Source organism: Monodon monoceros, unplaced genomic scaffold (assembly GCF_005190385.1).
Source record: "Monodon monoceros isolate NGI ecotype Baffin Bay Population unplaced genomic scaffold, NGI_Narwhal_1 Super_Scaffold_6, whole genome shotgun sequence".
NCBI classification, from domain to species: domain Eukaryota; kingdom Metazoa; phylum Chordata; class Mammalia; order Artiodactyla; family Monodontidae; genus Monodon; species Monodon monoceros.
The window spans coordinates 62828604-62854233 of NW_021703783.1; the positions used below are offsets into that span (position 1 = coordinate 62828604).

The 25630-nt window shown below is 35.0% G+C and overlaps 1 protein-coding gene across 1 annotated transcript in view; it reads left to right on the forward strand.

The window, feature by feature from the left end:
- PTPRQ (protein tyrosine phosphatase receptor type Q) overlaps nucleotides 1-25630 on the forward strand; it is a 197324-nt gene that overhangs the window by 117486 nt on the left and 54208 nt on the right. The window contains exons 27-33 of the mRNA XM_029205660.1: nucleotides 5913-6034; nucleotides 12876-13062; nucleotides 16269-16513; nucleotides 18855-18921; nucleotides 21886-22044; nucleotides 22611-22833; nucleotides 24874-24947. Of these exons, the coding sequence (XP_029061493.1) occupies nucleotides 5913-6034; nucleotides 12876-13062; nucleotides 16269-16513; nucleotides 18855-18921; nucleotides 21886-22044; nucleotides 22611-22833; nucleotides 24874-24947 (1077 nt within the window). The remainder of the gene's footprint in view (nucleotides 1-5912; nucleotides 6035-12875; nucleotides 13063-16268; nucleotides 16514-18854; nucleotides 18922-21885; nucleotides 22045-22610; nucleotides 22834-24873; nucleotides 24948-25630) is intronic.

Below are 25630 nucleotides of genomic sequence, written 5' to 3' on the forward strand. Positions count from 1 at the left end.
TCTTAATCAAAGTGTCATAGACTTGGGGGCATTCAAACTTTTATATGTACTAGGCATAATGATGGTCTATCCAGACTCACCTTTCAGCTAACACACTTAGCATGGGGACACAGATGGATGGGAAAGATGACCCTGACCCACATAAGACCCACATTCCTGTGCAAGGATAGAAGCATGATAATCAGGAAATGATGGTTGTTAGTTACAGAAAATGCATTATTGTGAAAACCAGGGGAAAAGTGCTTATGAGAGGAAGTGATTGGATTATGGGGAATGAGAGAATAAGGATAGATCATTCCTACTGAGTAAATTGCTGTGATTTATAAGAGAAAGGGTATAGTGATATCTTGGCCTACTACTGACTAGATTCATTTCACAAACAATCCTAAATCAGAATGTGACAGTTTATGGAGAGACAAACAAAGTCTCCCAAAGATGCTTATATATTACTAAGCTTTTAAACTGGCATATTTTCAGTTCCCCATACCTTTACTGCTTTAAGCTTCCTTTATTTTGATTGTTGACATTCATAATTGTAATTTTGTATTCCCCCTTATGTAACTCTAATAATAGTTTACTACACACTGGAATAAAAGAAAAAAATAATACTGAATTATTTTATTATGCATTTTTGGAATTTTGATAAATTCCAAGAGAAAATTGCATAAAAGAAACTTGAAAATGTTATTTGCTTAAAAGTACATTATAATATTTGGACAATATTAAAATAATTAGATACTATTTTATAGTATACTTTGAGCATTTGGTGTTCTAAATATTTCTCTTAAAATATCCATGAATTAATCAAATGTTTATCTTTCATTGCTTTACACAGATGAAATATATATTCAGTTATATATTATGTGCATATAATATATTCATATCAGTTTAGTTAGGTATGTGTTTACTTTTTTTAATTTCAGATTTAGGAGTTCTTATTCCATCATATTATAATTCTTCAAGAATATAGATTAATATAATATGTTCTAAGAGAAATATTTCATAAAGGATTTAACACAGGGAACACTTGTGTAACAAAACAGGCAATTTTATCAAGTATACTGAAAATGCAAATGTTATTAAGAGAATCTGATTGTTTCTTAAAAAAGAAAGAAAAAAACACTTTAGGAAAGTTCAAGAATTAAAGCACAGCTCAGCGAGGGGCTAAATACCTTACCTTTTTATAATGATTGATTAGTGCATAGAACTTAAAATATTTAGTAGTTCAAGTGGTTAGTATGTACCATGAATGATCTTTGAATGTCGTTTTTCTGTCAGCTCTGCTTGGGGTAGCAGACACTCCCTGATGAGGGCTTTGATTGCTGGTATTAAAGGAATGATTGCAGGGTTGACATTTTACTATGAAAGACGAGAAGTTGAAGCAAGGCATCATACTGCTTTCTGAGCTGGTCTACAGACATGTTTGCAAGACTAGCCGAGGTTTTCCTTGGCAAATGGTTTTGGATCTGTCCTCATTTGAGACCCCAAAGATCCAGACTACAGAGCAGAGAAGACACAGACATAGAAGAATATTTCCAGAAAATATTTGTAAAAACAAGCTACCATCAACCTAGTCACAGAAAAATCTCATCGGCTTTCTTATCACAGAAAATTCTCAGTAAGCTGTCCATGTTATCTGGGCAACAATAATGCACCACCTTGCCTGCCTGCTAGAATGAGTTAGGTTTAAAAGTGGAATCCCGACAGCCATCGAGTTTATATATGTTATAGAGGTATAAGAATAACATTCTGGAGATAATCTGTCCTCTTTTGATATAATGAATTTTGGCCCATCTTCTTGGTATGAGTTAGATACCAAGCACCAAAATCTATAGAGGCTCCTTCTAGTTCATGATATTAGTTTATTAAACTATGGCGTTTATCTTTTTTGCCTGTGACAGCAGTTCTTAAAAGACCTTAGCCGTGGCATTAAAGGCCCTACACAATCTGGCCTCATTTCCTGTCTGACTCAACATTCTGACTTACTTGGCTTCAGCCTCACTGGAGTCCCTGTTATTCCTAGAATACACCAGGCACAGTCCTGTCTCAGGGTCTTTGCACTGGCCATTCTCCTCCCTGTGACACTCCTTCTTCAAACATTCCCATGCTCCCTCACCTCCTTCAAATCTTTGTTTAAATGTTACCTGTTTGGAGAGGCATAGCCTGACCACCATATTTTTTAAAATAGTAACTCCTATCTACATTCCCATCCCAATTACCCTGCTTCATTTTTTGTCATGGTACATATCACTTCCTAACATAGTATATCATTTATTTGTATGTTATATATTAATTTATATAACTTTTTAATAATATATATTATTTGTCTCCCTCCACTGAAATAGTGGTTCCATGATCTTTGTATCTTTGGTTTTCTTCTCTATTCCCAGCACCTCAAAAATGCCTGCCTTGAGTAGGTGTTCAATAAACAGTTGCTGAGTGAAGAAGAGTGGGTACATACTAGAAGCTCTATATGGATAGGTCCACAGCTACCTTGATCACTTCTATAAGTTTGGTGTCTTCCCAGTCCCTGGCACATAGAAGATGCTCAATAAATATTGATTGGATAAATGCATAAATTTCACCTAAAAGCCAACAGAACATTTTGGTAGAAATAAAGGAAAAGGTAGGCTAAAATATTTTCCTGTCTCATACCACTTGAAATGTGCAGCCTGTCAGAAAATTCTTCCTCTCTACAATGGTCCATACAGAGCTAGAAGGCGGGTTTTGCAAAAACATTAATAAAGGATAAATAATCAATAGCCACCTTAATAAAGCTTTACTTAGCTTCTAGCCCATCCCCTTTTACAGAGTCAAAGGCAGGAGACAGGCCATTGAAACCCACAAAACATCTTACATTTTTCAGAGCCATTTCTCCATGAGGAAAGTATATAATGATGATCAGTAATGGTGTACCTAATCCTGAAGCCTATCCACTCCTTATTTCTAAGGAATATCCAGCTTGGGAAGGAAAGAGAGTTGCCACTTTTGAATATGGAGTGCATTATTCTGTGAGGGCATCCAAAAACAATTATGCTGGTGGCAGGAGACCTCCTGTAGCTCTCATTTGTTATGTGTATAGTTATCTAAATGAATTATGCTACAATTTGAGGCAGTTTTCCTAAATCTAGGATCCTAAAGTTAGAATAAGACTGAAGATCTCAGGACATGCAGGGTGTGTTTAAGTGCTGAGATTCCATGATCTCTCTACATTTAGTCACCAGAGAAATCATGTGCCTAATTCTGTCATTATTTTTAACACATCTCAGCTTATCGTACCTCTGAATCCAGGAGCATCCCCTCCTCACTCTCTCCCCTGGAGGCCATATAGACTGGATCTCTGAGTCAATGTTCAGAGTATTGCACAAAGTTCAGAAAAGGTACAAGTAGGAAGCATATGTTTGTCACCCCAAAAGCATTTTCCCACAGAAACTTTCTTATACATATTTCCTAGAGTCATCTATAGTAACATTTGAGTGCTTCTTTAAATTGTTTCAATGCTACTATTAAAAAATACCTTTATGGGCTGAGCTGGGCTCCCAAATTCCAAAACATATAATATCATCTCTCTTGGAAACGTTCTGAATACCAATAACTCATTCATAGTTCAAAGATTGTCACTACTATTAGCATCTTAAACAGCTACCTGGTGTTGAAATAAAACTTTTGTCTTTCTTCAGAGCCTGTGACTCACTTGAACCAGATATACTTGCCATATTTATACTATCCCAATTTGTAAGGAATTATCTGAAAATTTTTTAAAACCCTTTTCCATCTTGGTCCTGTCTCCCTGGTTCTAGGCTCATCTTTCCAGTTGCCAGGCAGGCATCTGAATCCTTGTGAGTATCTCAGACTTAATGAGTACAGACCAAATTTATCATCTCCTGCCATAGTCTTATCCCTACCAAAACTAGTGTCTGTTCCTGAACGTGCTGTTGTTGTGAATTCTAGCAATACTCTCCCAGTATTAATACATGAGTTAGCTTTTACTACATTCCTCTATTTCACATCTCATCTGCCCTTCAGTTCTTTTTATTAGATTTTCTAAGGGCTCTGGGATTCATCTCCTCCTATCTCTACCTACTGTCACTCTTCTACTTTTGGGTCTCATCAGATCTCACCTGGCTTTTTGGAAATAGCCTATCTGGACTCATTGCTTCAGAGCACATATCTTTTTCATAGCTGCATCAGATTTCTTCCTAAATCATTAGAAAAATACTTCCCTTCTCAGAACTTTCAGTGACATCCCATTGTTTAAAGAATGAACTTCAAACACTTTTAAGATAATCGAGTGCTCCCTAACTTAGTTCCCAAATGACTGCTTGAGGCTTGTTCCCTACCCTATCCCTCCATTAATGCTGGTCTTTCTGTGATATCTCTATTCCTTAAATTTAGAGGTTCTGATTTTTTTTTTTTGTACCATGCATTCCTTGGACAGTCTGGTGAAGTGTGTGGACCCCTTCCTAGAGTTATATTTTTCAATTATAAAATAATAAGCATAAGCATAAGATTAATAAGTGTAAGAAAGCCGTTCTGCAGAAATAATATTCTGCCTGTGGATCCCATTGTTTATATCTTTGTGGCTTTGCTTAGGACCTTCTTAGCAAAGAAGTGCCCCCAAACCTGCCCCTCTGATTATTGAAATCCTTCTCATGTTTCAAAGTCTATTCAATCCCCAGCTCCTCTCTGCAACTTTACCTTGACTCCCCACCCAACTGTACTCACCACTGTCTTTGCCGTCTCATAGTAGATTATTTGTATTTCTAATTAGTTCTTATCTTTACTTTGCCCTTTGTTATAATATTTTGTATTAATTTACAAAAAGGGCCAAACACTAAACTAATGGGCTACTTTCACACATTGTGTGTTCGCAGTTCTTTTTAAAACACTGTGAAGTATGCATATGAAGAGAAAACTGAGGTCCAGAAATTTTATTGTCTGACCAAGATCATACAACTTGTTGCTGTTATAAATTTGAGGAAGTGAATATTTTCTCTTCTTCTTTACCCCTTCTCAGGATCTAAGGAATGATATTGTTCAGTAATGTTTGTTCATGTGGATTTAAAAATCAGAAATGCTGGGAAATACTCATCTCCCAATATTTAATATCCCTGGAATTGACGAGGGGCCGTGATAGGACAGGGATGTGTAAACAGCGTTTCTAGGTCAATGTCTATGTCAAAGTAACTGTGACTAAATCCTTCTTAACATACTGAAAACTCTTCTAATTCCTAGTAGTTTCACAAATTGAAATTTCAACACAGGTTTTCATCAGTCAGTTCCTTAAAATATTATTTCTTGTTTTGCACTCTTGAGGAAAGACAACAATAATAAAAGCAAGACAAATTAAAGAATTTGTTTGGAATCATAATGAACTCAGGAAATGTTTACATTTGTAATAATAAGATCAGTTGTATAACCTATTTCCTATGCTACCCCCTCAGTGAAAACAATAAACCAACCCAATTTATTGATACATTTGTAAGACAATACATTTTAAATATAATTCACTTGAACCAGGTCCACTTTTCTGTAGTCAAATATGTTTAGTTTCTGCAGGTTTTCCTAAAACAACATTGTTAAGCTAATTATTTTAAAATAAAATATTGATTTGTTCAAAAAGATTTATTTTAGCAATAGTAATGCTTTCTTTTCAAACTGTTATTTCAAGTTTAAAAATCATGTATTTATGACCATTAATTTCTCATATGGAAGTTCTTTATGCATAGTAATTATTTTGAAAGTAATTACATCGTTTGATTTGCCAATGCCTTTTAGCACGCTGTGAACTATAAATTTATGTATAATTAATTCAGCATGATTATCCTTTTTTACGGTCTTTTCTATTATCGTATTGTGGCAAATACTAGCTTCAATGTAGCAAGGTAATTGAATTTTTTCTATTTTCATAGCTCCAGATGGTCCTCCTGAAAATGTGTATGTAGTAGCAACATCACCTTTTAGCATCAACATCAGCTGGAGTGAACCTGTTGTCATTACTGGACCAACATTCTATTTGATAGATGTCAAATCGGTAAGGCGTGTCTTACCTTCTACAAAAGACAGTATAGAGCATGGTTAAGAATATAGGTTTTGGAAGCAGACTTTGAATTTTAATCTCAGCTCTGTTAGGCAGCTTACTTAACTTGTTTGTCTTTCAGTGTCCACATCTGTAAAATAAAGATTGATAATACTACCCAGTGTAGAGAGATTTTGTGAGGACTAAGTTAGAAAATGTACCTAAAGAACTTAAAACATTGCCTGACGCATAGTAAGTGTTCAATAAATGTAAATAAAGTATTGTCACAATGGTTATTATTGTATTTATCGTCAGGGTATAGATGATGTATATAAACGAGGTTAAGTTGATAATAATATATTGGTTTAAAATACAGTGAAAACGAACTCAAAACATAAAAGGAGAACGGACAAGGCATTAGGAGAAATATCTCCCAAATAAGATAGCATCAGAGCTTAATTTTGAAAATAATTGAAGCAGAACATGAAAAGGAAATGGTAATAGAAGTTAGAATAATAGAAAAGTTAGCTTCCTTCAGGAAAAAGCAAGTAGTTCTGGAATCCTTGGTCAAAACTTTCAAGAAGAAAAGGCTGAGAGATGAGGCCAGATCAGGAGGCAGGCTTATAACATGTTATGGAGTGTGGGTTTCATGGTAAGGGCAGTGGGGTGCCAATTGTGGAATTAAAGCAGTGTTGGGATACAGATTTCTGTTTTACAGGATCAGTATGGGTGCATTGTAGAGAATAGTTTTAGAGAAGTCCTGGGGGTGCAAAATTAAATAAGGAGACAGGAAACTATAAGAGTAAAACTGGGGCTTCCCTGGTGGCTCAGTGGTTGAGAGTCCGCCTGCCGATGCAGGGGACACGGGTTCGTGCCCCAGTCCGGGAAGATCCCACATGCCGCGGAGCGGCTGGGCCCGTGAGCCATGGCCGCTGAGCCTGTGCGTCCGGAGCCTGTGCTCCGCAACGGGAGAGGCCACAACAGTGAGAGGCCCGCGTAACACACACACACACACACACACACAAAAGAGTAAAACTGAACAAGAAAAGAAGGACAGAGGAAATGGAGTGAGGAAAACAGAATGAAAAATAATTTAAAACTACAGGATTTGGTGAAAAAAATCTGTGGATGGTGAGTGAAGAGAATAATCAAGGATGACTTTAAGATATATGATTTGGAAAATTGTGAGGAGGAACAAATTTGTAGAGGAAAGGCATGAATTCAGTACTAGATGCACCGACTTTAAGATGCCTGGGAATCCTCCAGACGAAGATAGCCCATTAGCAGTTTTATTTGTGGATCTGTAGCTCCGGAGAGGAAGTTTGTATTCCCAGATTTGGGAACTGTTGGTGTTTCGATGATAGATGAAATAATATGAGTAGATGAGATTAACTACACAACATGTAAAGCCTCTTCTGTAAGAACTAACCTGAGGATAGTATCCTGGGGAATACAAACATTTAAATAAGATGTCCCTGAAGACACCAAATTGGAGGAGCCTTCCGGACAGAAGGAGACCCAAGCATGAGAGTCAAGCCTTTCACCTAAGACAGGGTGCTGCACAATGTGAATAATGCAGAGTTGTTATCTAGGGTTAGAATTGGAAATATCTCCTTGCCAGCCTGCTTGAGCTTTACTGGACCTGATGAGCAGTCTCTTACGGTTGCATCTAACACGTTAAATTAGGTAATTCATGGTGAATTCTCCTCTCCTTGCTGTTTCTATCCATCTCTTGTTTAACTTTTATGATTTTTTTATGTCTTTATATTATTTCTTAAAGGAAATACTTCTTGCTCAAAAGACGTGTCATGATTAAAAGAAAGTTTCAGGGTTTATTGGTACATTTGTTCTCCCATTCAGTCTTCAGTTTATGTTCCTTTTTTAGAGCATATCTGTGAAGATTTTTAGTTAATAATTAGCCAAAAATAATCAACACGAATGACAAATGCTCTGGGAATAGCATTAAAAGCAAATTATAAAATGTTAATGCTGGGGCTTCCCTGGTGGCGCAGTGGTTGAGAGTCCACCTGCCGATGCAGGGGACACGGGTTCGTGCCCCGGTCCGGGAAGATCCCACATGCCGCGGAGCGGCTGGGCCCGTGAGCCATGGCTGCTGAGCCTGCGCGTCCGGAGCCTGTGCTCCGCAACGGGAGAGGCCACAACAGTGAGAGGCCCGCGTACTGCCAAAAAAAAAAAAAAAAAAAAGTTAAATGCTGTGCTCTATCTATCAAGTAAAAGACACTTTATTAAGGAAAATAGCTCTCTCTTGGAATTTGGTTGTGTTTAAAGGAGGGAAAAATAAAACAGTAAAAATAGTGATTTATAACCTCATTCTCTTAGCATTCTTACTGAGATTAAAAATGAGCAAGGGAAAGAGAGAAGGATGGAAAGATAACTAATATTGTAATTGCTTATTTCAGTTACATATTAGCTCTTCATATGCATTGTATTATCATATCTAATAACATTTTGATGTAAATGTTATCTTCATTTTGCATAAAGGGGAACTGAGGCACAGAGATGATAAATAACTTCTCAAATATTAAGATGTGGCTAAAACCAGTAGACAATGGTGTGATGGAAAATAGGAAAAAACATCAAAAAGCAAATAAAAATTGCCAAACTGAAATATATGCTCACCAAAACACCTTTGGATCAAAGATAGCAAAAATTCAAACAGATTCTAACACTTCAGAGTTTCCCTAGGATTCTTGGAACTAAGTTGTCATTTGTTCCTTCTTCCCTTCATTCTTTCAACACACTTTATGTTTTTAATTTTTATATTGGAGCATAGTTGATTAACAATGTTGTGTTAGTTTTAGGTGTACAGCAAAGTGATTCAGTTATATATATATACATGCATCTATTCTTTTTCAAATTCTTATCCCATTTAGGTTATTACAGAATATTGAGCAGAGTTCCCTGTGCTATGCAGTAGTTCCTTGTTGGTTATCTATTTTAAAAATAGCAGTGTGTACATGTCAATCCCAAACTCCCAACACGCTTTTAAATACATTCAAATGCCAGCATTGTGGTACGTGCTGGGTATGTAGAAGTGAACAAGTCTGACGTGGTCATTATCCTTATAGAGTTTATCTGCAGCTCATTTCATGAATATATAACTATCTACCTTCAAAAGTCATTGGCTCGCAGGCCAAAGAAGAACGTATGTCTCTGAATTTAGGACTTATGCTGCAGCCTGGCCTCTGCCAAATACTAACCGCAAGGGCATAAAACTCTTCCCTTAAAAGACTCAAATTAAGCAAAACTTGACAATCTTGAATAAAGATATATGGGCTCAGCTATCATCCTGGATGATTCTACTGGAAATTAATGCACTTTGTGGCCCTTTGTTTGTTGGCCCCTTTATTTTTTAACTTAGCAAATACTTAGTAGCTTCTTTCACCAAGACAAAGATGGAAAACAAAGTTCTGCTTCCAAGTAGCTCACACTCTAGAGAATGACACCAGAATATAAAGAGCTAGTTGTAGAGTATGAGGTATGCAGTCTTTTTTGGAATATAAACTAACAAAGTAATTAATTATGGGGGACATAATATATAGAGGAGACTGCACAGAGAAGATGAAATTTGTTCTGTTCTGGGATGTAAGAATTAAATGGGGGTGTACCAGGTGGGGAAGAGTGCAGGTGGGGCAGGCAAAGGAGAGGAAAATAGAACCAGAATCTAATTACTGACAGTGTATATGAAACAACCACACTTCAAAAAAAATGGCAGACATTTCATCATAATAATCGATGATCAAATATGAGCAAACAAATTTGGAACTGATTGAAGGGAGATGATGGGTCAAAAAGGTCTGGGGTTTCAGTCCTGGGTAAGTGGACGAATATTAGTTAATGATAGTAGGTTTAGTGAAGAAAGAAAATGAATTTTTCCACATGCAGTATTTGAGGGCACAGCATTCTTTTTGAACTTTACTGTATATTTTTTAAGATATAGTAGATCACATGCATGTTATTTCATGTTTTACTACTTGCTATTTGTTATCCATTTTTTAATGGAAGGCATTGGAATAATTTCGTTTTACTTTATAAGACCACGCCCCATGACTTGGTGTAGAGAGGTCTGGACTCTTCAAAGACCTGGGAGTAAATCCTGTCTCAGCTACCAAGTTGCTATGGAATCTTGAGGAATTCAGCTCAACTCAATAAAATCAGAGTTGAAATAGCTATAGTAGTCAGGCAAGGAACATCAAGGAACAGTCACAATGAAGCTTCAGTGATGAATTGGAGACCCCTGCCCCATTAGAGGAGCCACCTGTCACTCATCTCTAGATAATTGTTACCCAGCATGAATATAAGCCTAGTCATAGGGGAAATTTTAAAAGCCCGATTTGTATGAGATATTTAGATGTTGACAACTAATTAAATACTAAATACACACTTTCTACCAGTGGGTGCATGCACCCGATCAATTGGATTCCTACACTGATTGATTTGTTTTTCTGACAGTTTAGAAGTGGAACACCTCCCTCCACTGCTCTGGTTCGATCTGTTTGACTTTTTGCAGATCTGCTATTTTTCAGCCTTTTGCTGTGTTTCTCATAGCAACATCGTTTTTAGTTTAAAAAGTTCTTAGAAAAGAGCATTTGAAGAACATATTAAACAAAAAAACATCTTTCAAAGTTATGAGAGAGGGTCAGGTTGAAAATGAACTTGATAGTGAGGACAGTGTATCCAACTTGTTTTTAAGTCTTTCAAGTATTTGAGAGAAGCAGGCATAATAGAATTTCAAACTTGCTGTTGTTCATCTCAGGCAAAGCCCTTCTATTTAGTGCTAGAAACTTTAGCTGTGTTTAATCCCTACAGTGAATAGGCCAGACTCTCCATCCAAGACAGACTATGTTTTAATAAATTATACAACTATATTTAATATACCTAAGCATACTCATTTGTATACATTTAATAATTATGACATCATGTTAATTAATTGATTCCTTACTTAGTGCCTTGCATGGTGCTAGATCAGTTTTTCAAACTTCAATTATGACCAGCATTTTTTAAATGAATTGGAATAAAATTAAAAAGAGCAGAAAATAGCAAAGTGCATTTCAGAAGTTGTATTTCTGAAAAGCAATTTTCAGTTATAAAGAATACACACACACACATCCTGAATTATGTTGCAAAATGTTTCATTTTTGTTGATCATGGTAAAAAAAACAATTGCAAATTTCTGTGCCGGCTACTTCAGATCTGTTTTTTCTGAATCATCAAAATATTTTAAGTAGATATTATCACCCCAATCTTACATATACAGAAAGTAAGACAGAGAGCATAAATGACTTATCAAATGCTACAGGAGTTATTAAGTGACCAGGTTGGGATTTGAACCCCTGATGGCTGGGAACCAACCTATATTCTTTCTTCTGTAAAACACTGGAGTATAAAAATAAACAAATGGGACCTAATGAAACTTAAAGGCTATTGCACAGCAAAGGAAACCATAAACAAGACCAAAAGACAACCCTCAGAATGGGAGAAAATATTTGCAAATGAAGCAACTGACAAAGGATTAATCTCCAAAATTTACAAGCAGCTCATGCAGCTCAATATCAAAAAAACAAACAACCCAATCCAAAAATGGGCAGAAGACCTAAATAGACATTTCTCCAAAGAAGATATACAGATTGCCAACAAACACATGAAAGAATGCTCAACATCACTAATCATTAGAGAAATGCAAATCAGAACAACCATGAGGTATCACCTCACACCAGTCAGAATGGCCATCATCAAAAAATCTACAAACAATAAATGCTAGAGAGAGTGTGGAGAAAAGGGAACCCTCTTGCACCGTTGGTGAGACTGTAAATTGTTACAGCCACTATGGAGAACAGTATGGAGGTTCCTTAAAAGACTAAAAATAGAACTACCATATGACCCAGCAATCCCACTACCGGGCATATACCCTGAGAAAACCATAATTCAAAAAGAGTCATGTACCCCAATGTTCATTGCAGCACTATTTACAATAGCCAGGACATGGAAGCAACCTAAGTGTCCATCGACAGATGAATGGATAAATAAGATGTGGCACATATATACAATGGAATATTACTCAACCATAAAAAGAAACAAAATTGAGTTATTTGTAGTGAGGTGGATAGACCTAGAGTCTGTCATACAGAGTGAAGTAAGTCAGAAGGAGAAAAACAAATACTGTATGCTAACACATATATATGGAATCTAAAAAAAAAATAAAAGGTTCTGAGGAACATAGGGGCAGGACAGGAATAAAGATGCAGACCTACTAGAGAATGGACTTGAGGACACAGGGAGGGGGAAGGGTAAGCTGGGACGGAGTGAGAGAGTGGCATGGACATATATACACTACCAAATGTAAAATAGGTAGCTAGTCGGATGCAGCTGCATAGCACAGGGAGATCAGTTCAATGCTTTGTGACCACCTAGAGGCGTGGGATTGGGAGGGTGGGAGGGAGATGCAAGAGGGAGGAGATATGGTGATATATGTGTATATATAGCTGATTCACTTTGTTATAAAGCAGAAACTAACACACCATTGTAAAGCAATTATACTCCAATAAAGATGTTAAAAAAAATTGGAGTATAAATTTCATTGACTGCGGAGATGATTTCTGCTTGTTCTGATTAATTGTGATTGATTTTTTTCTTTTACTTTCAATTGTTGAAATAATTGTAATTAGTAAAGTGTTAAAGTAGCACTTCGGATTTCCCAGGTCTGTCTGACTGTAAATAAAAGAATTTTTAAATCTTGGCTAGAAAAATATACCACTCATAGCTTTCTATTTTTATGTTTTAGTGATTTGTATCTCAAGTGCTGCTTCCTTTAATTGTTAGCTATTTTTTCCTGTAGGTAGATAGTGATGAATTTAATATTTCCTTAATCAAGTCAAATGGAGAAAATAAAACCATAGAAATTAAAGATTTGAAAATATTCACAAGGTATTCCGTGGTGATCACTGCATTCACTGGAAATATTAGTGCTGCATATGTGGAAGGAAAGTCGAGTGCTGAAGTGATTGTTACTACTTTAGAATCAGGTAAGGTTTATTTTTCATGCTAAAAATTGACTGAGTTAGGTGTCTTTCTTACAGTTTCTCACACCTTACCCTACAAAGCATATGTGTTAAAAGAAATTTTTCAGGCATATAAGTTTAAACTTCAGTGACTCACTGTGACTGACAAAAGCTTTGTATTTACATTTTTGAAGCAAAGTGGAATTATGTAGAATAATCAATACTTGTAAATACAAAAATTAGTTCATAGTAAGGTAATCAATTGTACTTTTTTGCATTTATTTAAACACTATTTCAGAAGTTGAGTTACCTTGCCTAAGAGATGATTTTGTCCAACTGTCTATAGCCAGTAAAGCTTCACCTTAAATTCCATTCTAATTATTTCTCTCCCACGGTTTAAATGCACATTAAAGTAATAATACTCCATTATTAAATAATCTAGAATTCAAAAGTAGAACCCAGGTTATGTTTCACCATATCTGTTTTCTTCACTTAGTTAAGTGACATGTTTTATTACATAATCTATTTGATAAATGTCAGAATCTGTACAGATTTCCTCCAGTTCCTATGAACAGGGTCTGAATGAATAATAAGATTGTAACCAATAAGAATTTAATGTGGAAAGTCAACTTCCCAGAACTCGCTTGCCCCATCCTCCTTCAGACTCCTGATGTTCTTTGCCACCAGATATATCTTTGGAAAGAGCACATGAAGGGATGTGTTGCTATAGTTTATTTGTTGCTATCTGTAAGGTAAGTATAGGAGGTAAAATATTTTTTAGCTAGTCTTTTCATTATGCTACATACTCTGTTGTCTGTAAACTTACGGTTCTAAATTGAAAAGTACATCCTATCCTTAGCACCCTAAAATTCTGCTTGTTTCCATTTTGTGGCCATGTATATTCCAGGTACTTATTTTCTTATTATGCTTTTTGCACTTCTCCCCCATCCTACCTATCTGTGAGGAAAGTTGCTGCTAAACTTATTCACATTTACACCACAAAGCACTGATTGCAAATCCTAATGTGCTAACTCTTCCAAGGATATCATAGTTTAATAAATTTCTACTAAACCTCTAAGAGTAGAATTTTAGATGTCAAACGAAAGATACTAGGTGGATAAAAGGTTCTTTCTAGCATTCAGATAATTCTTTCATGTATTCAACTTTTTAAAGCTGATCCTAATTTTAGAGAAACAATTCTTATAAAAAGAAAAAATATATGTTTCTTATGTATCATAAAAATGTATAACAGCAAATGTTGTGAAAATGTGTGTTGAACCAATTTAACCTTTATTTCAGCTATGCATTTTTTCATCCTGTGATATTTGGCACAATGACATGTTTATTTGCTTTTCTCTCTCTTTTTTTTTCTCACTGTTATTTATTTACTTATTTTTTGCTTGCCATAGGGCACTATCTCTAGGGATGTTTGCAACAATATCTGAATATCTGAATCATTGACAGCCAAATATCAACAGCCTTTTCATGGAAATTCTTTACTTAGAATTTTAGAATTTAGAATGGAATATCCATTTCAATGTGATCAAAATAAGATATGTTCATTCAATGAGTCATTTATTTAAAGAACACTGATTATGTAGTACAACAAAAACTAGTCTTTCATAAAATTATTCATAAATAATTTTATCCTCATGTGTATCATTTTAAAATAATTTATTGATATTTAGCTAGTTATATGTTAGGATAACTTTTATTTATCAAAAATAAACTGGAATATCCAGAACATAAAGAAATCTTAAAATTCAACACTTAAAAAGAATCCAATTAGAAAATTGACAACGTGAACAGACATTTTACCAGAGAGGAAATATGACTGGCAAATAAACTCATGATGAGATAGGTTTTCAACACCATTAGCTATTGGGGAAATGCAAATTGAAACCACAGTGATATATCACTATACATCTACTAGAACAGATGAAATAATAATTTTTAAAATAGTGATAATACCAAATGTTAGAAAAGATGCAGAAATACTAGATCTCTCATACATTGCTAGTGGCAATGTAAAAGGGTATAGCTACAATGGAAAAATAGTTTGGTGATCTTTTATATACTACCAAATGTAAAATAGATAGCTAGTGGGAAGCAGCCACATAGCACAGGGAGATCAACTGGGAGCTTTGTGACCACCTAGAGGGGAGGGATAGGGAGGGTGGGAGGGAGACATAAGAGGGAGGATATATGGGGATATATGTATATGTATAGTTGATTTACTTTGTTATAAAGCAGAAACTAACACACCATTGTAAAGCAATTATACTCCAATAAAGATGTTAAAAAAAATTTTTTTTTTAAATGCACTTACCACATGATCCACCAAATACACTCTTGGGCAATTATCATAGAGAATTGAAAACTTAATGTCCATGCAAATATCTGTATATGAATGTTAATAGAAGACTTATTAGTAATGACAACAACAAAATAACTGGAAACAACCCAAATGTTTTTACAAATTAAACTCGTACATCTATAAAATGGAACACTACTCGGCAATAAAAATAGAATGAACTATTGATATACAACAACCCTGATGGACCTCAAGGTCACTGTGCTATTGTCTTTTGCAAATGACAAAACTATGGAAATGGAGATTGACTAGTGTTGTGAGGAGGCATGGAGTGTAAGTCTAAGGGGACATTTCTTTATGGTGATGGAGTAGTTCTGTATCTCATTTCTGGTGATGGTTACAGGAATCTACACATTGGGATTAAATTGCATAGAGCTACACGCAGATACAGGAAAGCATGAAAAATGGTGAAAACTGAATAACGTCTATAGTCAACATTATTGTACCAGTGTCTGTTTCCAGGTTTGATATTAAACAATAGTTACATAAGATATCACCACTGGGGAAAGCTGGGGGAAGGTTACAGGGGACTGTATGTATGATTTTTGCAACTTCCTGTGAGTCTACAGTATTTTTAAGTTCAGAGTATCATAGAAATGCATTCTGTATAAAAATACATATATTATAAAAGGCTAAATAAGCAAATAAATTGGATCACTGTTATGGTTTCTGTGATTTATAGATGTCAATGATTCTATAATGCATGAGCCATTTTGCTTGTTTTCAAAATTAAATGGCTTAAATGATCTGTGTAATACTCTTTATAAACAGAAACTTGAAGCAAATCAGTTTTATATGGACATCAAAATGAACACAAATTTTTTTAAAATTGTAATTGCTAAATATTTCATTTCAGTCCCTAAGGACCCACCGAACAACATGACATTTCAGAAGATACCAGATGAAGTTACAAAATTTCAGTTAACATTTCTTCCCCCTTCTCAACCTAATGGAAATATCCAAGTGTATCAAGCTTTGGTTTACCAAGAAGATGATCCCACTGCTGTCCAGATTCGCAACCTCAGTATTATCCAGAAAACGGACACATCTGTCATTGCAATGTTAGAAGGACTAAAAGGCGGACATACATACAACATCAGTGTAAGAATACATAGCTTTTAATTATTCACCTATCTTACAAAGGTGGTTTACAAACTCAGCATTCAAAAATACTGCAGCTTATGTACATAATACATTTTTCCTATCTTTTCGTGGGATCGCTTAAGACATGCCAACTGAAAATAAATTTGCAGAAACAAAATTGCTGCTTTCCTATTTTAATACAGCAAGTCCTGTGAAAATATGTAAACAACAAAAATGTTTGCACAATTATAGTGGAAATCCAGAAATAAAGCAGGAAGAAAATCCATGTTAAAAGTTAAAGAGCAGTGACCCCTGCTCGCCGAAACTAGAGAAAGCCTGCGAGCAGCAATGAAGACCCAACGCATCCAAAAATAAATAAATAAAATCGATAAATAAAAGTTAAAGAGCAGATATATATAATGAGATGATTCTGCCTAAAGAAAAACTGTTTCTGTGTGATTATAGGTGGAAAACGGAAAAACAAATTTCAAAGGCAAAAGTCAGAAATAACTGTGATTGAAATTTACATGTATTTCACACAACTATTACTAAAAGCTAATATTATTTTACATCTTAATTCTAAATTATCCATTTGGTAAAGTAAATATGTGTGTGAGCTCATATACATACACCCAAACTCATACACAATTTGTTTCATCCTTTCACTATTTTTGCATGTCTTGGAATTTTCAAACAATCATAAAGTTCAGAAAATCATCTTTTAAGCAACATAGAATTCACCCTATACATTCAAGTAGCTCCATAACTAATCTTCCTATCAACTCTTTATATCAGAAAACTCATTAATAATCTGTGTTCCCTCGCAAACTTTATATCTCATTATGTAATCTGACTTGCTAGGATTCTTGCTGCACGTACCATTAAATGAACCCCCGTTGTAGAAGATCTATTAGAGAGAAGGTGGTGGTTAAGGGAATGAACTGACCTAGGTTCAAATTCTGGCTCTGCTAGTTTCTTTCTGGGCAATTTCCTCAAATCTGTGCCTCCGTTTCCTTATCTGAAAAATTAGTAGTAAGAATAGTAATTTCTATGTAGGATATTAATAGTTATGGTAGGTAGCAAGTGTTGTAACAGTTTTGGCTCTTCCAAATAAAAAAAAAACAGGAAATAAAGTACAACCAATTCATAATTTAAAGAAAAACAAATCTGATTCTTTGCAAAGTGCAACATAGTGTCCTCAACACCTGAGAGTTTATTAGAAATGTGTAACTGTCACACCTGTCCCAACCTACTGAATCAAAACCTACAGATCTTCATTTAACAGGGTTTGCAAGTGACTTCTTCGCTCACTGCAGGTTGAGAAGCACTGCCCAACTTTATTATCTCACTTAAACGTTAGATTGTAAAGAAATAAAAATAATTAAGCACTTCATAACATCACTTTTATTTTGAATACTTCCTTTTTAAAATTACATGCACCAATAAATATTTCCTTTAGATATTTTTAAGCTACATTTTATGGGCTTGGTTTATTTAGTATACCTACCACATCACATATATTACTATTTTAATTCAATCAAAATACTTCTAAAACTATCCAGGGGGTGAAGGGTGGGTCACTAACGTATGAAACAAATTTATTAATTCCAAAAATGATATATTCTGAATTGCGTTTATTGAATACAATGTAATTGGCCAAGAACACAGTCTTTATTTTACATAGCAAGATAAAGTGAATAAAAGAAGAGCCTGTGTCTGCAGCTTCCTAAGCACAAAGTTAATTGAAAGGATTCACATTTGTGTAAATCACCCGCTGTAGATACAAACAGAAATGCTTTATGTGTATATGCTGCATTATGCAGGGTATAGCGTCAGATACTTTGGGGCAGGGGTGAAGCAGGGTATAAAGGCCAACTTTCAGAGGGATGATTTAATACAGGAAAACTGGGAGGCTGAGGAATAGGGTTTCATCTCAGAGAAGGAAAAAAAAGAGCGTCTTGAATATGGATTTAAAGAAAGCCGGAGTTAACCTAGCTACAGAGAGAAGGAACAGATGTTAGAGTAGATGAAGAGAGAGTGTAGACATAGTGACTTTTCTGCTCTTTCCTCCTAAAGGTTCAAACTGAAGCCACATCATTCTTGGTCTGTATGATAGGGCTGTTTAGGTCACTCAGCCTTTGTTCTCAGGGCTTAGTACCATAATATCAGTTGTAAGAACTATTTTATTGCTAACGTTCTTCCTCCATATATTAATTTGAGTGCAAGAAAATATAATTAACAGACTATATGAATTGTTTTCAAAAGTGCAATCATTTTAAAATGACATATAACCATAATCAGTTATACATACACATATGCAATAAGTTGAAAATAATAACAAGGTGTTTCTTTGTTTTAGGTTTATGCGATCAATAGTGCTGGTGCAGGGCCAAACGTTCAAATGAGAATAACCATGGATATTAAAGGTACATGAGCTGCCTTCCCATGAAATACTATTAATCAAAGAGTAATTATAATTTGTATTCTGTATTAGAGTTAAGGATGTAGTTAAGCTTTTAAACCATGCATATGCATATAATAAGCATATATTAAGTAATAAGTAATGTATGCTTATTCAGGTTATAGTTAAAATGTCTTAATCATAATGCAAATTACCATGTTAATTACAGAGAATGCCCACTGCTATTTATCTTATATTTCTTTTCTGCTAAATTTAAACTTTTCTGAGACAAGGTTTATAATTGTATTTTATGTTTTTAAAATTTTATTGAAAAGAAAGCTCCTTTAAATTACCCATGACTAGACTTTGACTAGTTCTAATTAGATTCCTTGACTGATCTTTATTTATTTTGAAAGTCAGATTCTTTTTAGTTAATCAAATAGTGCTTACTGAACTACCATATAATCAACTTTATGATTCTGACTATAAAAGTAGATCAATTCATTATTGACAGGGATGCTTTTTCATAGAAAATATACAAAAATTTGGAGACTGCCTCCCCCACCAAATTCCACAAAAGCCATAAAAGATTACTAAGAGGACCTCAGGGGCATTCAGTCATTCAAGGTGCCTTCTCAAGACTGAAAATACGCACACAGTTTTGCCACTTCTCTAAAATCCTGTGTAAAACCTGCAGAGAGATTAAAAAAAAAAAAAAAAGTGTATTGACCTTTAGTAGAATTCCACCTGCTGCTCCTCTCTCTGAAACAAAAAGTAGCTTTTCTCAGTCTTTGGTAAGCATAGCACAGCACAGTGGTTAAAAGTGCCAGCTTTTAGGCTGAGTCTAGAGTCAAGTTGCTGAGGTTGAATTCTGGATTGGCCACTTGATACCTGTTTGGCTTTGGACAAGTTTCTTAACACCTCTAAGCCTGTAATGGAGACAATACTAGTTCCTACCTCATAAGTTGCTGTGAGGATTAAAAGAGATAATCTTTGAAAAACCCATGGGACAGTGCCTGGAAACAAGCATTGTTAAGAATAAGAAATGATCACTGTAAGATGAAGCTGATAAATTTGACTTTTTTATCAGTGGGTAGCTTATATAACTATAATACTACTTGTGTTATTTCCTTTTAGTTGATAAATATGTACTTGGAATGTACAAACTCCTGAAGTCTAAAAAAATCAGCTACTTTAGAAAATGACTTCATAAAGAAGAGCTTACCTCATACCGTCCTAAGTTCTCTTTGTTATTTAGTGGCAGACATATTCATATATTCAGTATACAGGTAACAATAGATGCATTATATTTATTTAGTAAAACTTCCCATTTCAGATACTTGCTCATCCTCAGGTAGACATGACTAGTTCTGACTTTCCATGCCTTACATAGGGTGGATAGACTCATGACCAGTTATCTAGAGAAGATATATGAGTACTAAGGGGTAGTGGTTCGGTCCTAGAGAAATGAATGATTCTCCAGTAATATGCATGATTTTATTGACATGGAGTGACACTGGATTAATAGTTGTCTCATTAGATTTGCATTTGACAGATAATACCGAGTTGGATAGTACTGTCGCATGCCAGATTCCTCTAACAGGAAACCTTGTCTTGGGGACTCCCCAGTGGCCTCTCTCAAAGTTTCTCAGAACTCCCTGAAACCTGAGGCCCTTCCTGCTGAATCCTTTCTTCCTTCCTTCTCCGCATTCACACGTGTCAGTCCTGTGATCGTGCCACCTGCTATTGCTCCCTGCCCCTTGATTCTCATAGATATTTTCCCCAATAAACTTCTATACATCTAATGTCATCGTAACTTTTATGTCTCAGAGGAGTGAGCTAAGGGATCAAGTCAGAAAGATTTGGTTCCAGTCTTGACAGTTCCCTCTTACCGCTACGTAGCATAAGACCATTTTCCTCATGTATAAAATGGAAATGATATTGGCAATTTTATGGCATTGTCGGAGAGGCTTTTTTAAAAGATTTTATAAATATGAGAATTGAAGTTTAAGCAACTTACTGATGCTCAGCTAGTGTATGTAGCTATAAGATGAAATGAAACAAGAGGAGCTTCTACAAATGTTGATTTTGGAGATACTTGCATGCATTGACGGTAAAATGTGAATTCTCATGGCACTTTTAGAAGATTATTCTGGCAATATCTGTTAAAGTTAAAAGTACATGTTTCTTTTGTTCCAGAAATTCTGCCCTTGGGAATATATTCCATAGAAATAAAAGGATCAGTAAATAAGGCTAAATGTATAAGGCTGAGTAGTGAAGCAAATGTTCAAAACCTGAAGGAAAAGTGAATTCCCATCACTAGATGAATGACTGAATAAATATGATGCAGTTGCACCATGATGTACAACACAGTCATTAAGAAGAATGAGTTAGCCAGAACTTGGTGACTTGAAAAGATTTACACAAGTCTTATTTAAGTGAGAAAAACAATATGTGGGGTAATTATAATACTTAATATAGCACCATTAAAACATATCAGTGAGAAGAATCCATTATGTATGAGTTTATGTATTTTTATATGATTATGTGAACATAGAGAAAAATATGTAAGGATACCATCCAGATGTTTGGTATGGATAACTGCAGGGTTAGAGGGCAGGGCTCCTGGTATGACTAGAATAGAAACTGGTAAATCAGCTAAAGGAAGTAAAAGAAAAAAAAAAAACATGAAAATACTAGTATGATTTAATGCATTTGTGAAAATTATAGTTTGAATTTCTTTAATATATAAAGAGGAGTCAGATGTCTGAAAATCACACCTGGGTCCCATTATCTTAGGCAAGTCTCAAATATATAGGAGGTAATAATTGCGAAATATCTGCTGTATCCAAACAAAAATCTGTTTCACTTGTTATTTATATTTGTCATCACTTTATCTGTAAATTACTGCATGAAAGGAGAATTCAAAATGATTTTCTCTGCAGAAACAAAAAATGAATTGGTAGTGATATTTCTTCTTTGTTTATAGCTCCAGCGCGACCAAAAACCAAACCAACCCCTATTTATGATGCCACGGGAAAACTTCTTGTGACTTCAACAACAATTACAATCAGAATGCCAATATGTTACTATAATGATGACCATGGACCAATCAAAAATGTACAGGTGCTTGTAGCAGAAGCAGGAGGTATCATCACATGCCAGCTTATCTTGTCAAATTGCAGTGTGTGAACTGCTGAATGCCAAAGACATTTCAACTCAAAATTAGTCATATAAGGTTGACTCCTGATTATTACACATCTCTTGAGTTTAATAGATTGTCAATATTATTAATTTATTATCATTAATTTTACTGATCATTAATATATGCCTAAAATATTTTACCAAAATTTTAAAAGGCATGGTTAAAATACGTGATTTATTTATTCCATATGCTGGTAGGATTGTTTTGAGTTTGGCAGGATGGAGTCTTGATAGCTTCTTTGGAGGTGTGAAAGAGAGTTAGTTACCCTTGATTGAGGAATGTTTTTTCTCCGAGAAGTCATTCTCCACAATGCCTATGGATTCATGTGTGATGGGAATGGATAGGGTTCCCTAATTATCCAGGTAGATCAGCTGAATCATCCCTGGTGGTTCATAGAGTGACAGATGTTGCATCCAGATTTTCCTCATGCAATTATAGAAACACCCTTTATAAATGTGAAAATACATTTGGATATTACTTGTAATCATTATTCTTTTTTCTGAAAATAGCTCAGCATGATGGAAATGTAACAAAGTGGTATGATGCATATTTTAATAAGCCAAGGCCATATTTTACAAATGAAGGCTTTCCTAATCCCCCATGTACAGAGGAAAAGACAAAGTTTAGTGGCAATGAAGAAATTTACATCATAGGTGCTGATAACGCATGTATGATTCCTGGCAATGAAGACAAAATCTGCAATGGACCTCTGAAACCAAAAAAGCAATACTTGTAAGTATAGTTTATGCTTACTATGCATCATGTTAGCAAGCTAGCTGACAACTTTCATCATCCATCTACCCCTCCTGTCATCTTTCCAGTAAGTGCTGGGCATCCATAATGTATTGTGACCTAATGCATGATAAAGATCAACAAGGCATTGTCCTTATATCCCGTAAACATACAGTTGTAGGGAAAGTAGGCAAGCTTAAAAGTAATTATGGTTTGACGTGTTAAGTGACTAAGGGCAATATGAAAAATGCGCAAATTGGAGAACACAGGTAGAATTTAATTCTTTCTGTAAAGGGCAGTGTGACTAATGTGTACTATTTTGTGTTTTTCACTCATTTCTCTGCTTTGCATGCTAATGTCAGGTTTTTAGAAACATGATCCTCGTCTTTCAGTTAATTATGGCTTCAGTTTACCTCAGTCATAGCAATCATTTTCAGCTTTTCATACTATCAAACAACTGAATGAGGAACTGAAATCTTTACAATTCACTTTAATATTTGGTATTGTACAGATTATAATAATCTAATATAAAAACCAATGCTGATATGTTAGCTTTATTAAATACTTTGCTAAATTGGTTATTTTTCTCCTACTAAATTGACTGTTATTTTGTGTCATGACTATAATTTTTTAATTATTTATTTAATTTTCAAAATATAATTTTTACTACTAAATTTGAAAAATACAGCTAGTTTCATTTTTGCCTGCTAAAGCACTGTTAAGTTCTTCATAAACATCCTAGGACAAGTTAACATTAGAAAAGTTAGAGAAGTTAGGCATTTGAAAAAAGAATGCTCTATTATCTGTTATTAGGTACAATTACTTGGGTTACTAAGTTATGGCCTGAAATTAATCATCATACAATAACAGTTACAGAAATGATATACCACAAAGTTTAATATTTATCCAAGAATTGTTGATTTTACATTTTTTCCAAAACATTTCATATAGTCCATAAAATCATTAGAATTTGAGAAGAGTAGGGATTAAATTATGAAGTACAATTTATTAATATAGATTGGTCTTATATTTTAACATTCTTGTAGATTCATAGTTTTGTTTTTTTAAAGATATCCTTTTTTAAATAAATTTATTTATTTTTGGCTGCGTTGGGTCTTCGTTGCTGCCCGCGGGCTTTCTCTAGTTGTGGCGAGCGGGGGCTACTCTTCGTTGTGGTGCGCGGGCTTCTCACCATGGTGGCTTCTCTTGTTGCGGAGCATGGACTCTAGGAGCACAGACTTCAGTAGTTGTGGCATGCAGCCTCAGTAGTTGTGGCATGCAGCCTCAGGAGTTGTGGCTCGTGAGCTCTAGAGCACAGGCTCAGTAGTTGTGGTGTACGGGCTTAGTTCGTCCAAGGCCTGTGGGATCTTCCTGGACTGGGGCTTGAACCCATGTCCCCTACATTGGCAGGTGGATTCTTAACCACTGTGCCACCAGGGAAGTCCCATGGTTTTAAAATAAGGTAAATTTCGGTTGTCTCTGTGGTGACAGAATCAACCAGTGATTTTTAAGATTGACTTTCTTCTGCATCCACTTTGTATTTCATATGCCATGAAAGCACAAAGTGAAAATACAGCTGTGCACACTCGGAATTAAGAAGCATTGTTCTTCATTTGTTTATATTTGAACAGGATGAGTTTTATATGACTATTCTAAATGTGGCTTATTGGCATTTTCAAAGGTGGCTGAGGTATAACAGTTATTATGCTTTATAAAGTGTGCTTGTGCAGACATTCAGTGGTTTCATCCAAATAAATCTATGAAGGAGGTGATCTACTTCATTTGATTAACCTGCTGACTCTTCATGAGTCTGGTCAAATTTTTGGTCACTCTCTCATGAAGTTCAAGAGGTCCATGTACAAGATAATTTCACGTAAAGATATTATTTATTTGTCCTGATGGTGACTGATTTCCAAGTTTACGCTTTGTAAGTTAACTTTCTCTTTAACAAAAATGTCTTTTTCACAGCCATTTGTTAAATTATTCATAGAAAAAAAAAGTCATATGGTATGTAAATTGTTGTTGTTTTTTATTTCATAGGTTTAAATTTAGAGCCACAAATGTCATGGGACAATTTACTGACTCTGATTACTCTGATCCTGTTAAGACTTTAGGTAAGACATATTTTGTAGTTAATTTCATTTATAATCTCAACACGCTAATCACAGCTGTAACATTCATTAGTAAATGTATTAAGCCCTGACGAATGTTCTCAAGGATAAAATATTTCAAGGTTAACTATCCTAAGGACAAAACTAGTATTTATAATACTCTTTTAAGTGATAGACGTTCCATCTATTCAAATCTGGACATAGACTTCAATATGGTATTTGGTCTAGGCTGATGTGTGGAATATTACACTAAGCAAATATTTATTTGGCTGTTTAATATGTAATCTTATATGTAAAACATTTTTACTTCATAAAAAAAGAAAAAGGATTATGGAAACTTTCCTGAAATAATCCTAAAAGATAGAAGCCTGTCTTTTTAAATTTTATTTTCTTTCTGATCAACTCTGAGTTTTTCAATTATATCCACCCAGTCAGGCCTGAATAAAACATCAATACAATTTAGTCAGATGCAAGTATATTTCTTCTTCTTCCTTTTCTCCCCCTTCCTCTCCCCCTCCTGCTCTCCCTACTATGGCTACTACTTCTTCTCTTCCCCCTCCTCCCCTCGTCCTTCTTCACCACCAACCTATCTAACATTAAATATTCTGGGCCAGACATACTCTGAGGCTCTTTGTATGTATTCACTGATGGGCTCTTCACAGCTGTCCTTTAATTTAGGTCAGTGG